The sequence below is a fragment of the Papilio xuthus genome, unplaced genomic scaffold (assembly GCF_000836235.2).
Source record: "Papilio xuthus unplaced genomic scaffold, Pxut_1.1 DF824992.1, whole genome shotgun sequence".
Lineage (NCBI taxonomy): Eukaryota > Metazoa > Arthropoda > Insecta > Lepidoptera > Papilionidae > Papilio > Papilio xuthus.
In genome coordinates, this window is record NW_013533657.1 from 3618746 (window position 1) to 3635571 (window position 16826).

General features: G+C 31.8%; 2 protein-coding genes across 2 annotated transcripts in view; one reads left to right on the forward strand and one right to left on the reverse strand.

The window, feature by feature from the left end:
• The window catches only part of LOC106126658 (cytochrome b5 reductase 4), a 140454-nt gene that overhangs the window by 98031 nt on the left and 25597 nt on the right, over positions 1-16826 (forward strand). The window lies entirely within an intron of this gene.
• LOC106126662 (uncharacterized) lies at positions 11793-13221 on the reverse strand. The gene is made up of 2 exons (XM_013324420.1): positions 12470-13221; positions 11793-11993 (listed from the first exon to the last, which is right to left on the reverse strand). Exons 1-2 carry the CDS (start codon positions 13167-13169, stop codon positions 11812-11814), a joined length of 882 nt encoding a protein of 293 aa, XP_013179874.1. The 5' UTR covers positions 13170-13221; the 3' UTR covers positions 11793-11811.

Genomic DNA, 16826 nt, shown 5'->3' on the forward strand with positions numbered 1-16826 from the left:
CCTTTTTACCCAACTTTAACATCTCTTTTACGGTACGGTAAAGAATCGAATGACAAAAATAACGAAGCGATAGAATAACAGACGTTCACTGGACTTTAAAGAATAAAAATACATTCGCGTAAAATCCATACAGTGTATTTTTTTTTGAATAAGCTAACGCTTGGCCACGTTGATGGTCCTAGACAACATATATGTTTCGCTATTTTTATACTTTACTCAATAAGTGAAATTGTCATGCGACACACGTTCGTGTCAAAACTTGTGACCGTGGCTCCGTAATTGAAATAGTTATTTTGGCAGCAAGCCATGTGGAAAATAAAAACAGGGTAACTTCATGGCAGCGTTCTGCTATGAAAAACAACTTAGTTAAAAATCAAAGTAATCATAGCCTAAAATTTATATAAAACTTTTATTTCGAATAAAATTCGTAAAACAAACCGCTGGAAGCTACTTACTTCATGTCAAATTAGCATGGACAGTGTTGCCAACGTTGAACGATAATTTTAAATTAATTACTCATCCTATTATTAAAGGGATTCCAACGTTAAATATGATTACACCAGTAGAGGTAGGCATGGGAGAAATGGATGGATTGCGTGAAAGGTGTTATGATTAAGAAGGGGGTGACGACGGAGTCGACGGCAGATATATTTAGTTGGAGGTGACAACTGGTGCACCGACCGATAGATGGGACAAGGTCAGGAAGATGATGATGGTGGATGGTTTACGACAACAAAAAAAAAGAAAATATCGAATTTCATACGTAAAATAAACATTTCGTTAAAACGAAATAATGGAACTGTAATACTGTTGTCCGCAAGCGTTTTGTTTTTATTTTCAACTTTGCACGTCGCAGTGCACCAGAACAAAACATTCGAAGTCATATGAACTCAATTAAAACTAGCGAGGAAGCTTTTAAACTTTGTTTGACGTTGGTAAATAAAAGGTGCAAACATAATTTCAAACATCCTGTATAGTAAAAGCATTCTTTAGTTTCTCTAATTATTAAATAGCGGCAGTATTTTATGTAGTTACTACATAATTTGTAGCTCAATTTATATTAAGCCATAGTGCACTAGAGTCTCCGTACGTGTACTACGCATCCTTTGTCCAGCGCGGCGCTTCGAACATGTTTATGATTTACAACTAGACGTAGTTCGCTAACAGAATTGTACTAAATAAACTAGCATTTGCATTAAAAATTTTATAATTAATCGTTTTCGAGTTTGTGTTCAATGAGAGGCTAGTGAAAACATTTGTAAATCTCCTAGAAAAAAATAGTATAAATTAATTTTATTAATCAGATTTGTATGTTTGTAACGAATAAATTATAACCTGCTGGACCGAATTAAATCGCCATGATCCCTGAGTAACATACTTAGTTGGGTAACTTTAAAGGAAGGCAAAGCATCTACATTTCCGGATGACAATGGGCAACGATCGCTTCGCTTTTTCGGCGAATTCAGTTTGCCAATTGCGCATTTGTCATTTTACAATATAATAAAAACTGTAATACTTTTGAAATATAAAAAATAAAATTAATTTCCATTAGCATTAAAATGGACAACATTTTTGTTCAAAATTAAATTCACCTGGTCTCTGGATAGCGAGCAAAATATAGTTACTGAAATATGTATAAACTGCAGTTCCTAGTGAATTTATTACAAACATTTAATTCAAAGTAACTCTTTAGAAACCTCGAACACTGGCACGCTGTATTTATACAAGCAACTCAAACTTTAAAATTGAGGTCACGGGAGAAAAACTCTGAAATTTTATTTCCAGAAGGGATATCCTATTTTTTTTTACTTACATTGGAACATTGAGTATAAAAAACAACCTTAAATATATTCTACAATTTACAAACTACCTCTGATATTAAAAACATATTTTAAAAACATGTTTATTTTTGTATATGTTTCGTCAATGAAAACTCTTTACAAACATTATTGAATAATGAACAAGACAAACTGTACTCATGAGGCAACGTGTAGTGACAATGTAATATTAGACTCACCCTAACTTTACGAAAACATTTGTTAAACTCGAGAGTTTGATTAAACGATAAATTCAACAAGGCCTTTGTTCAATTTTGAACAATCAGCGCTATGGTTTATATACGTGTCTATTGAAATATGAAGTTTATTTCCCTTGAGAATATAAATATTAAGTTAATAATGTAGAGCATTAGGAAATATTAATCTTACTTGTAAATGAACATCCGGAACCCGTTACAGCCGTCCGCCGCACAACAAAACTGCGCAGTCTGACTTTAGCATCCATATTAAATAGCGTCGGTAGCAAATATTACCAGATTAACATAAAAAATTGTATATAATTGGAATTTTTGATCATGTACTTCTGTTTCCTTTCATTTCTATTAGTCATCATTTGTTTTTAAGATTATAATAAAGTTAAGTACTTTAATTCAAGTCATCTTTATTAAAACTAGCAAGTAAAAACGATGTATTTATTATGAACATAAAGTCATATCTTATATTAAAACCTGCCTATACCCTTATAATACTGTCATACAGTTAGACAAAATTCATTCGCTCCGAAGCGATTCCATAGAGAACTTCAAAATTATATGGAACTGGCACGCGACAATCACGTGACTTATCTAAAGTTATTGTCTATACATTTTTGAAGTTCGTTATGGATAGATTCGTAGCGAATGCATTTTGGCTAACTCCCCAGGAAAAGATACAAACGACGAGTGAGGTGTCAACTTTACCACACACTTCACTCGTTAAGATCGAATTCGTTACAGTTATTACGTTATTAGGTTACAGGCGGTCACTTTATAACTTACATCAATCCGCATAAATAAAACATACCCGCAAAAAATATTACCTTCTTGTCAGTCGGGTAGGAATTATAATCTTTCTGGAAGAAATTTCTCAGATACGTTTCGTTAATTTTCCCACTCAAAGCCGCGCGTAATATTTCATTTTCTCGAAAATATGAGTAAGCCAACAACTTTGAAGATAAAATTTTCATAACGACAGCACAAGCTTTATACTCGTGTAATGCGGCCAAAGAAAATGTTTGCTTAAATGGTATTGTTTTCAAAATTACTTTTAAAACTTTTCGCAGTTTTACGCAATTGTTACAAGAATTCAAAACCTCTAAACCCTTCAAAAATATGTGGGTTCAGTACACTTTAAATGTAATAAATACAAAGTTATTATTTTATATTAATTTCGTTTTAATCCATTTCACTAATTTAATGTCAATCGATTAATATTGGTTCCTTCTTACAAAAGTAATAGGGTAGCTTAATAGCAGGGACACCGAACTAAAGTGGTGAAGGTAAGTTCGTTTTTCTTAAAATGTAATGTCAACTGTTTACATTTACCTAACCATTTTTGGTCATTTACTTTTTAAGCGCGTCTTAATAAACGCTCCCTTGAGCCTGAAGATCTTTTTACGATTTAATTCACTTTTTAAAGTGCGGAAATAAATTCGGAGAGTGAAAACGGTGCACAATTAATTTCCCCATCCACTTTCATCCCTTGTCGGCTTTTAAACGGCTTTCGGTATTCAAGGACTGTACTCGGGTTTCGTTTATAAATCGGTTAGGTATATCTAAACTACTATATATCTAACTGTAGGTTTCTGACGCCAAATATTCTATATAAAACATACCGTTATCCGTGCCATTATCTTAAACAAAACAGAGATAACAAAATATTTTGAAATGGGTTTTGGTCTCAGAAACCCACGGTAAATGAGACATTGTAACGAAGTATCGCTTTATTGAAAGAAGAACAAGTAATACTACTATTGGAACTGACAAGCATGCTTTGTGAGCGGATGAAAAATAGTAGATTTATAGAATTGTAGCAAAATGAAAATTCTAAATGTCTACCTATCTCCTAATTAATTGGTATGATTATTTATGAATGTATAATCAGACTAATATTATAAATGCGAAAGATTAGATGGTTGGATGGATGTTTGAAGGTATCTCCAGTATGGATAAACGGATCTCGATGAAATTTGGTATACATATAGAACATAGTTTGAAAGAACACATGTTTTTTTTAATTTCTTTTAGTATCAGATAAGTAACAAACCTACAAACATCCGGCACAAGCAAAAGCCTCTGATGCGTTTACTCGCATTTAAACAGCTATTCATTATAATTGCATCGTTGTACTCTAGAGACGGAACGGAACAAAGATAAAAGTTTTTTTTTATTCTTCCATTTAAAAGCTGATTCGCTCTCGACAAGTTTCTCTAACAATTTCTGCTTTCAACGATATCTATCAATTCTGTAAAAGTCTATTACTTAACTGTTTCTTTTAACTGATGTACAAAGCTTTTTTTTTTCTTCCGCATTGTAAAAGACAATTTGAAAGGCGAAATTGAATTATTATCTACAATTGAAACAATTTAATGCAAAGAATTTTTACTTATTATTTAATTTTACTTGTTACTAATTATAAATGCGAAAGTTACATGCGGTACATGGATAGATGTATGGATGGATGAATGTTTGTTAGAAGGCATCTCCTTAACGACTCAATAGATCTTGATATATAAACACGGCTATACACTCACGTATATTCGTCCGGTGGCGGCACCGACTAGTTTCGAGCCCATCGAGGGCCCTTCATCAGGATGAGTGGTACTGGCATTATTTCGCGGACGTGGCCCGTCGCTCACTATTTATATATCAGTTTAGTATAATGTCTCACGAAAGTTTGAATAATTTATCAACAGATCTTGATATAATTTGGCACAGATGTGGAACAAAGTCTGGAAGAAGACATAGGCTACTTTTTTATTTCCGTGGGGATGGAGTCACGGGCGACAGCTAGTGTAATTTATAAAGCTCTATGAAAAAGATAATTTCAGCCGCAGCCAGTAAATCAGATGACCTCTAGAGCGCAAAATTTATTACTGCACAGGTAAAATAGTAAGGCATGTGACCTAAATTATTCTAATTTAAACCAAAATGCTAAAGTAAAATTAATCTGAAAAACAAGTACGAATCTACAAACATATTTTTAATTTCAACCAATCATCGTAGACACATTTTAAACATTAAATTAAATTAAATTAGTATATAAAACCTATTATTAGAATACTTTAATTGCAGATAGTTTTCTTTGGGGTAAGGCCATTTTATTTTTGTTCCTAATTTCATTATAAAAAGTTGCTTAGATAAAAAATATTCTTTGATATTTTGATTATAATAACACAGATTACATTACGTCAGCGTCACGGGGCTAATGGCGGCGATAAATTAACAAGCGTCCAGATGTGCCAGGGGACTTGAGAGCTTCAAACGATTCACTCCCTAAAGCAATTTCGTTATGCTTCGTGTCTATTATATTATATCGTTATAACTACTTCAACGTCAATGAGGTTCTTATACGATTATCGTGATGATAACTACGATGACGATGATGATGATGACGGCAACGACAAATGTGATAATGATGATGATAATAAAAATTACCACCAACTTTTTGTTAATAATCACTTACTGCCCTTTTTATCTCCTCTCAAATCATTTCGTTAAATGAACCATTTTTTTTAATAAATTGAATAATAATGACATTAATGAAGGATGAAATTAAAGCAATTAACATGTAAATTGACACCTTACATCTTAGATTAAACCAATTTAAGATTTATGCACATCATTGCATATTAATATCTTGATGTAACTAATCATTGTACCGTGTATAATTTTAATTAGGTACTTGTACTCTGAGTATTCAAATGACTCACTTGACACAGTCGGTTCAACCTTTAAACTACAGACGATCACAATTGAAAAGAAAAATCCTAAACCAATGCAAATATCAACTATAGGCAAACAGCACAATACGCTAAGTCTAAAATGCCTAAATATTTATGTGTCACTTTTCACAATTAATAAAGTTAATTGTGAAAAGTGACACATAAATATAACTTTATTTTACAATATAACTTTATTATATCGCAAGAGAGCGTCGGTGGCTCAGGGATCAAGCACTTGACTTGCAATCTGCAGGTCCTGGTTTCGAATCCCGCAATGTACCAATGTTTTTTTCTATTTCTGATTTACATATGTACATTAGTCCGACGTGCTTACGGTGAAGGAAAACATCGTGATGCAACCTGCACATATCTGAGAAGAAATTCAAAGATATGTGTGAAGTCAACCAACCCGCACTTGGCCAGTGTTGTTGACTATCGCCTAATCACCCTTAACTTAGGGTAGGCTCCGAGCCCCTCGGTGGGGACGTATAGTGAGCTGATGATGATGATATCACAATTTACAAAAATTTAACAATTTAAATGTCGTAATGATCATGTATGAAGTTTAACATTCCTCTGTTTATTTAATTTCGGAGTTAAACGAGACAATTATATATGTACATCTTACTTATAACTTTAAATGGATGGATGGATAGACATATGTTGGAAGCTATCTCCGGAACGATCCAAAGGATCTTGAAGAAATTGGACACACATGTACGACTTCTTGAAGAACACGTAGGCTACTTATTATTTTTTTTTTAATTCCGCGGCATTATTTATCAGAGTTGCGGGAGACAGCTAGTATTCATCCGCGAAAAATATTATCTTCCTGTTAGGAAAATGAATGTAACTACGTCATAAGTGAACTAATGAAACTGGAGAACTAAAAGCAGAACAGAGGTTGATGAATACAAATTAATCAAATGAAGTCTGCTCGTTTTTGTTCCCCGTACCTAATTAATTCCGGGACCACTAATGAAGTGTCGTTGCTAATGTATTACATTTTAGGAGCAGTTCATTAGATAAAAAGCTGTGTTCATTGATAAAGGACAAACCAATTCCAAGCAATATTATTGCTGCATTACATGTCACCGATCGATTTATAATTTCGTTAATTTGTAGTCGGTCATGTCTAAAACCTACTGTGTTCTTAAGAGTTTATAAACTGTCGTAGTCATAAGAGATACAGATATTTGGAACAAAATGTCGTCAAATCAGTCACTTCACTAGATATTTGTAAGATAAGAAAGACCCGTGTGCCATCTGTGAAATAGTAAAGTACGAGTATCCGAAACGATAAACCCCAAGGCGAATAAATGTAAAACGAATATTATCTGATGGGATTCCCTATTCCTTTTGCGTCACGTCTTTATAGAGCTCTTTGAAAGTTCTTCGTATCTACAAAGATAGTGGAAATAGATTGTTTTTTTCTTTTGTTGTTTAAGTATTGACTTTTGTTTATTATTAGAAATGGCCAGTACTTTGTATGTAGTTAATTTAAATGACACCGAGTTATAAGAGTAGAATGGCTCTCTATTTTAATCTAATCTAGCTTTGTAGACCACAGAAGCTTCTAATGGAACAGACATATCATAATACAGATTTCACCAAAATAAAGACTCATAAAAATATTTTTGATAATTTGTCTAACTTCAGAGAGGACTAACCTTTAACCAAATTAAAAAATATGGAGGTATCAATATGACTGTTTCTCCCTCTGCCTACCTCTCATCGCACAATGAACGTCTCTTCCACTTCGCTCTGTCCACGACATCTTCTTCTGAGACTTGGCACTCAGTCAGATGTCAGTCACTCAGATGGATGTATGTTAGAAGGTACAACCAAAACAGCTGCAGGAATAAATGTAGAACATCTGGCGTTGTAGAACGTCGTGTAGTTATTTTTTAATTCTCGACGGAGTCGAATTAGTTAAATCATAAACTGAATATTTAACAATTTTGTCGAACAGAAATGCAAACGACGCCCAGTGGCAGTTTAAAGTTTGTCTGAAGTTAACAACTTGTGCGACTGCTCCAGCGATACGACAAACTTCCCGCAAACAAGTGGATGTGGTCAATTAAAAAGTTTTGTAGCACAAAATTGATCTAGACTACTCTTACGAGTAATACAAAAAATGTGAATTACAATATTTTTCTGTGTAATATTTTTCTTATAATAAAATGTATTGCGTATATATTGTAAGATTTTCACTTTATGCTAGCTCGGCCATCATAGCTAATGCACAGCAAGTAGGTGCCAAGAAGGGCCTACTGTGAATCTTTTTATTTACGGAAAAAATTCCTTGGTAACATCAGACATGGGAACTTCATGTCTGTGAAATAGGTCATCGGCGACCCAATGCTGGTAGCGAAAGAATGTGATCTGTCTCTGTGTCTTTTTGTCCTGCTGATTCTGCGATGCATGTCCAAGCCACCATAATATATTAATGGCATTGTACTTATCTGTAATCTGTTACGTTCCATCGAACGATTCAGATTAAATTCCAGTGCTTACAATAAAGTTTCTCTAATAACACGTCTGTTACCTGGATTATTTACCTGTATATATTTTACTTTTTACTAAGGGATTTCAAACTTCTTTACTAAAGTGGTTTTACTTTATTTTTCATAAATTAATTACGTTTGACAACGTCACGCAATAAAGTTGTCATTGTATTTTCGCTTCATCATGTTGCAAACAAAACTATAAGAATACATAATGTAAATAAAATAAAATATAAAAAGTAACCATTACCACCATCATCACATACAAACATCGATGAATATGCCAGAGTTAAACATTTTGGGTTTCGTTTAAATTAATATTTCAACATTCATGATAATTTTCCTAATCAGTCAACATTATAAAAACACGATGAAATAAAAAATACGAATATGTTAAGATATCCAGTCTGAATCAGAATAATTTCAATACCAAGAAAAATAAACGATACATCTACCTTTTCAAACTTAAAGATGTCCGAAGAAAAATCAGGGAAAATCAATACTGTAAAGGTACGTACAAATATTAAAATGTAAACTTTCTACTTTTTTAATTTTATATTACACTAGCGGTCGCCTTCGAAAGTAGCCTATAATATGACGCGTATCAGCTACTTACCCGTCAAAGTCCCGACAAGGGGGTTCCGGAGATTATCCGGAACAAACGCGGCCTTGTTGACAAACGTATAAACAGACAGACCGATATACTTGTTTTGTTGTTATCATCAACGCAATATATATGTGTTCGAAATTCCAAGATATAAGGCAATCCAATTTTATTAATATGTATATTCAAACTTATTGTACATTTTTACAAACATTTACATTATTTATTTCACAGGAGGCTGTGACATCGGTTGTTGGTAGATTTATTATCTCCAACATTGCAAAAACTAAAGAAAACAAAGCTCTAAAGTAACATCGTAAAACCTTATCCTCCGTGAAACCCTGCCTTTATTTCTAAAGATACATGTAGATATGCCTCAGTGTTTCCTATCGCCGCACATTTGCTTTTTTCTTTTACTACTTTGGGTTATTGAACCTTGCATATGTTGTTTATTTTTAAAGAAAAGAAAAACTGCAGTGCGAAGCGGGTTATAAGTAAAATTAAATCCTTATTTAAAATGTTAATTTACGTTTATACATCAAAAGTTTTAAAGTTAATTTCTGATTATTAAATAACAACAATTTTATTTTATTTCTTTCATTTATTTATCGTAAACAATGTGTTTATGTAATTTATACTACAATTATATCTTTGCTAAAAAAAGAAGCAAACTGTGGTAAAAAATTTCTTACAAAATTAATAATGAACAAAACCAAACGAATCAAAACGCCGATACTTATACCTAAGTTTCTAATCTCAATAGTACGTTGATAGTTCTGTAAAGTGTACATTTCTATCTTAAAATATTTTTAGCGTTTAGGCGTTTGTTTTTGAGTTAAATAATGAGACGTGTAATGTGTTCCAAGCGTCAATTAATACAGAATATTCCAGGAGTCAGATCCCGCATGAGGCGTACCATCGGTGTCAATTTGCACAGTCCATCAAACAGGGGAATTGAAACTTTATATGCAAATAGATATATCCATTTCTGTTCTATTTCTGGATATTATTTGTGTCAGAATGAATATAGATTTTAATACAGATTACAACTTGTTTGGTTGTAATATTAGAAATTAATCAAATTATCAGTATATTAGAATTAAAAATGTCTTAGTAACGTTTTCTTTATTTTTTACATTTGCGAAGACTCTGTGCAAAAATAAATATTTCAGTTGACCTAATTTTATCAATGGTACGTTATAAATGCAAAGTCATTTAATATTTTTACAAGATTTGCAACTGAGGCTTAATTTTTAAATGAAAGGCTTTTCATTTAAAGCGAGGATTCGTTGACAGATTGACAGACGGGCGTTGTAATGTCTACGGGAAATGACACAGAATCTTATTTAAAAATAATGTTTCATTTTTGATAATAAATTAATTTGTTAAAAGTTGCAGAGATCAATAGTGGTCCGACATCTTATACTTCATATTCGGTCAGTTAAAGTAATATAATATGTTGAAATATTATGAAATAATATTGTGTTAAGACAAATATGTCAGTCGCGAAAGTTCTTCGTAAAGTTGTATTGGACTTTATCCAAGTACAAGTGACTGCAAGTGACAAGGAAATAAGATTTAAGATTTTATAACAAACAGGTTCTGAAATAAATAGATTCCGCTTTTATTATTTACTAGCTGACGCCCGCGACTCCGTCCGCGTGAATATAAAAAACTTTATTAGTAGCCTATGTGTTGTTGTATGCCAAAATTCAGCGAGATCATTGAGCTTAATTTTTATCTAATAAATAGTACCAAGAACGAAAACAGAAGAGTTTTATATAATTTAAAAGACATATTCCAATTTAATATGCTTTTTACTTTGTAATTATACCATAACATAGCCTGTTGTTATAATAATGGGGGAACCACGATCAAGAAGTCTCCATTGACATAATATATTTTGTACCAGATCAAAAATGGTATAATGCGTATGTATAGTAACCCAGGGTATTGTCATTGTTTGATAATTACGAGATGCTTAGAAACAAAAGAGAAAGTTCAAGATATTTTGAATATTATACGAAAATAATGGGTCATCGTTAAAATTAATTACAACATAAGAACATTCCTTTGTTTTCGAAAATGTCTTCATCTTAAAGAACTACGTTGTCGCATAATGATATTTAGCTGGGACGGTATTGTTTTAAGCTTTTTTGTAAATGCATGAAATAAAAAAAATCATAGACAAAGCGAGCACGAATACTGTCTGAAATTACCCAAACACATGATAGTATTAAAGTCACGTGATAACTAGCGAAACAATAACAGTAACATTTGCAAACCCTTCAAATCTTAAAAGCCATTTCAAGTAATACAGCTATACGAAGACAAAGGACGAACTTGCATAAACCAACCAAAATTTATATGAGGGACTTATTAAGCTTTTACTAATGGTAAGGGTGTATCTCTAAATTAGTACGATAAACATTAATACTGTCATAATTTATGTAGAGTAAGGAAACTCTCAAGTAGAGATGAACAAAGGCAGGCAGCCGGCCCTAAAAAAAAATATTCCAGGTGAGTGGGATAACTGTCTTTATCTTGACTATCTTCTATCTTACTAATTCTTACTAATATTATAAATGCAAATGTTTACGTGTATGGATGGATGGATGGATGTTTGTTTGAAGGTATCTCTGGAACGGCTGAATGGATTTCGCTGAAATATTATATAGATGTAGAACATAGTCTAGAAGAACACATAATCATTTTATTAAGTTTTTTTTTAATTCCGCGCGAACGGAGTCGCAGGTGACAGTTAGTTCTTCATAAAACAAAAAAAATTGATAGAAGTGAAGAAAAAAAAATATAATTTTACATATGGTCAGTATATGATGCATTATTAAAAAATAGAAAGAGTTCCGTAATTAAAATCTATATAATAAAAGATAAAACAAATATTATTTAACTTACTATAGGGGCAAACTCGAAACTTTATTAAAAAATCATCTTGTTTATTGCAATTGATAAAAATATCGACGGCGCTATAAATGTTATAGAATAGGCGCTGTTGCATAAATCCGAATGACAGATAGAGCATGTTTCATAGTTTATAGCCAAATCATTTATATCTGGAGATATACAGGAGGATCCACAATCTCGTATTATGTAATTTGAACCTGCAACAATACAAATTAATTTACTCAATACTTTCTGACGTACTGGTCGTTACATAGTGTTAGTTCGGATCCTACTAGGACTAGGTTATCATTAAACGGTTCTAATCCCAGTATTTTGTTTCTTTTTAAACCTATTGGTTGGTTTATCCCAAAATTTGAAAAACTAGTTGGTAAATGATAAATTATTACTAATATTTTTTAAGATAAGGCGACAAACGACCAGCGGTAACACCGTGGTGATCATCCACGTCCATGGACATCAGCAATACCAAAGAAACTGCAGAAGATTTTAATTTTAGTGCATTTTATCTACTCTTTACTGTCAGAGTTCAAAATATCTAAATGTAAATAAAGTCAATTAAATGTTGGCAATAAAATTTAATCGCCCTTAGATGTAGGATATGTTAGGAAATTTTTCAGGGGGAATGTGTGTGAGCTGACATCGAAGTAGCTACTATTATAATCAAATTACTTACGTCCTATAGTGTAACTTTTAACCACGCAAGCTTTGTTATCTTTATGACAATATTTGACTGTCGTTTTTCTGTTTGGTTTCAAACAAGATGCATCACTAGAACTTACACAAGCATAACATATTCTATGACTTTCCATTAACAGAAAACGCGAGTTAATTGAATCATTAATTTTCATACTATTCCTTAACTCGGGATGTTTCTTTATTATGTTCAAATTCAAAGATTTATCTATATATTCTATAGAAACACTTTCACTAAGTTCTTTTTCTTTGTTATTTTTAATTAATTCATTTGTTTTTTCGCTGTCATTTGTCTTTTTGTCAGTTTCTGCCTCTTTAGTAGTATCATTATTAACTTCATTTAATTCAAAACTAAATAATATATCTTCATCATCTTCATCGTCTTCACTATTCAAAATATAATTATCATTACTTAAGGATCTTTGGATGTTACCTTTTTTTGTCTTACTGATAGTAAATTCTGTAGTCGAAGTAATAAATTCAGGTTCTTGAGCTGTCAATTCTTCATTAACAGAATCTGCTTTATTATTATCTAAATGAGTTTGTAGGTACTGACCTCTTCTTGTATCAATCGGTAGTAAATTCAAATCGTTTTCATCAGTAGCTTTTTCCTTTTCAATATTTGATTTGTTCTGTTGTGTCTGAAATTCGTTTTCATTTTTTAATTCGTGAAACAACATATTTGAAACGTTTTTAAATCCTTTTCTATCACGGTATTCGTCAATATTCTGCATATTACTATTATTAACAAATGTTATTTTTTGTAATTGATAATGTAATTTGATATCATCCACTTTATTATTTAGTGATTCAATCGAGTTTTTCTTCTTATAAAATAATGGCATCCTATTTTGTTCTTCTATCGATAATCGTAATTGTTTATTTTTATCACACACTTTTGATGTCACTGTGGCTCTCTTTTCATTATATTTAAGTATATTTTCTAATAATTTCAATGTTACTCGTATTGATTTCGTTTCATTTTGCACACCTGTAAGGAAAATTAACTAAATAACAACAAAAAGACGCAATAAATTCAATTGTTTTTAATAATACCTAAATATATTAAATTCAGAAACAAAATAAATAAAATTATTTTATACATGTTGCATGTGATATTGCACAATCCTTCTTCGAATGATCAAAAAAAAACTACTTCTCTCTGGTAACTTATCAGTAATAAATCAATCATTTGCTATTGTGTATTGTTCAAAATTAAAACAATGAAGTATTTATACATTTGATTTTCAGTCATGTGAAATTTATTACACTTTACGATAGCTATTTATGCATTCAAAATTGAAATACCAAGCAAATACCTTGTTTTAAGCAAAAAAATAAACAAAATAAGTAAAATTGGTTATTATAAATACGGTAAAAATGTGTACACACCCTAAATAGTTTGATGTATGGTCAACAATATCTAAAATGAATATTAATGTTCCTTTCGTTTGATACTATCGTGTGGAGATGTGGTAACTAAATTAGCATCTCGGGTAAAATTAATACAGTAGTAATGGATACATGCAGCTCAATTCCTGTGTTCCAATTACTACAGAGTTAAGCCTACATATTCATGTATCTAAGCTTACCCTTCTTACTTCTTACTATTAATTATTATTTAATATTATAAATGCGAATGTTTAGATGGATGGATGTTTGTTTGAAGGTATCTCCGTAATGGCTTAACGGGTCTCGCTGAATTTTGGCAGTTATAAACATAGTCTAGAAGAATACATAGACTACTAATTATGTTTTTTAATTTAGCGCGGGCAGAGTTCCGGATGACAGCTAGTATGTCTAAATCCAAACATGAATGGATGGATGTTTGTTAGAAGGTATCTCCAGAACGGGTGTATAGATCTCGCAGAAAATGGGCAGAGATGTAGAACTAGAAAAACACTTAGGCTACTAATTCACTTTTTTATATTATTACTATTAATATTAATATCTTTGATTGTTTGTTTGTTTGAATTGAACTGGCCTCGAAACTATTTAACTGTTTTGAAGAACTCTTTCACGGGAAGCTACACTATCCGGGTGACATGCTATATTTATTATTAGTTTTTTTTTTTATATTATCACCCTGTGCCTCATATCAGGCCAGATTATACTAACTTAAATATGAGAAAAAATTGGTCGACCTGGTAAAAAAAAGGAAAAAGTGTTCTCAAAAAAAGTTATGAACTAAATTTACCTCCAACACTGCTTGAATAGATTTTCTAGTCATGCATACAAAAATATATTAAACTTTTTCCATTATACGCCTAAAGATATTGCCAATTTAGAAAAACATTTCGCGATGACAAACTTTGTTTAAGAATGTCGACGTAGGATACTCTAGACGAAAAATGTAATAAGCGTTTCATTTTCGCAAAACGCCAGGGCACTTATATGATACTCCTTTTAAAATATAAACGTATACAATATAAAATGTTGCCAGCCTTCAATAACCACATATTACGATCTCCTTGGAACCGCCATCCCAATCATGGCAAATTATGACATCTCTGATATCTTTTTATCGTCCTAACTAAAGCCACACTCGGACATTACTGATTACTTAACCAGTTGTTTAATGTAGTTTACTAGTACTATATCAACAATAAGGAAACCCTTAGTAATTACTTAACGACTTTGAGTAGAGCAGTTAGTATACAATTCAACAATAAGATTGGTTTCTCCTTTAAATTATTCAACAGGCGTGCATATCACGAATTTGGCTAATAGCATTATTCGAATAAATTTCCCAGTCGGCCGTCCCTAACCCTTATCAAGGTCCGGAATTCAATCTGCCGATCAGAAGTCCACGTAATTATATTAGGGACAATTGAATGTCGAAACACACGGACAGTTCACTCGATATCTAACTTAAATGGAAGTTCACCCATCACGTTACATTTTTTAAATAAAAACATGTAACTTTGAACGTATTTAGCCTCTTGTCGAAAATGAAAGTGCATGAACATAAAACGATTTAAATATAACCTTATCTCCATTCACTTACAATCGTGGAATACATTTAATAATTCAACAATACTTCCCAGTTGAAGTCATCCAACGGGAATATGATATGCTTAAAATATTATTAATTTGAGCTGGGCGCGGTACTGGACAGTACTTGTTACATTAGTACATTGCAACTTTACTTTTCTAAAAAAAAGATATTTTTTCTAGAATATACGTAGCCTAAGTTACTCCTTGTTACATCAGCTACCTGCCATTATAAGTTCCGTCAAAATCGGTCCAGCCATTTCAGAGATTAGCCTGAACATACATTGAATGTCATATTTATTTAAATGAACCCTTTTTTCGAATTAAAAAGTAGCCATTCTTTCCTTTATCAGTAAGGATTACAACAAAAAATATTCAACTTACAAAACAATCACATAAACCTCACATATTGAAATACAAACTTTTATCCCCTTTTTCGCGTTAAAAAGTAGCCTATATCCTTTCTCAGGCTCTGGACAATCTGTGTACCAAATTTGATCTAAATCGTTCAGTAGTTTTTGCGTGAAAGGATAGTCAGACAGACAGACAGAGTTATTTTCGTATTTATAATGTAAAGTAAGGATTAGTCAGGATTAGATCTATTTATTTCTTCGGCCAGGAATAGGAGAATGTTTCAGTAGAATTTCGTTATTTGTATGCTTTAAAAACTGCCATCTTTAAAAAAAATAGACATAGCTAACAATTTACTTGGGTGGATAATTTTAGTTTGTGTGAATATCATAAACATTTGCAACAATAGATGGCGCTATTTACAATATTTGGGTATTGAAAATATGAAACGGAAAATGAAGTAATTTATCAAACCCATAATACAAATCAACCACATTATGTCAAAATCACTTTGAACACAATTTTAAAATGAATGCAATGTATGTTTATGTTAAATCAAAACAAATGTAAAAGTAATGTAATCACTCGACAGAATGTTTTAATAATAACCTGCAGAACAATTACATTCCTTTTTTTTCACAGACATGTTTTTCATTTCAAATGAGGTGTGGTTTTAATATGAACATGCCCGTAATATTATTACTATGAATCGTAATAATATTACGGGTGGAAAATTTTTCGAATGTAAGAATTGCAATAATCACAAAATCGATGTTCTCGTTCGACCCGAATATAATATCGATATTATGACGTTTTTGTAAACAAAACGTTACACGCAAAATGTGGTATTGTAATATGTCGTTAACATGATAAACATAAAGTTGCAATAATTTATCATATTACTTCCGATTTATATATTTCTAAAGTGTGCCGACTATAATAAAATTTTTGATTTAATCTAATAGAACAATAGAATTATCAGTGAAACTCCA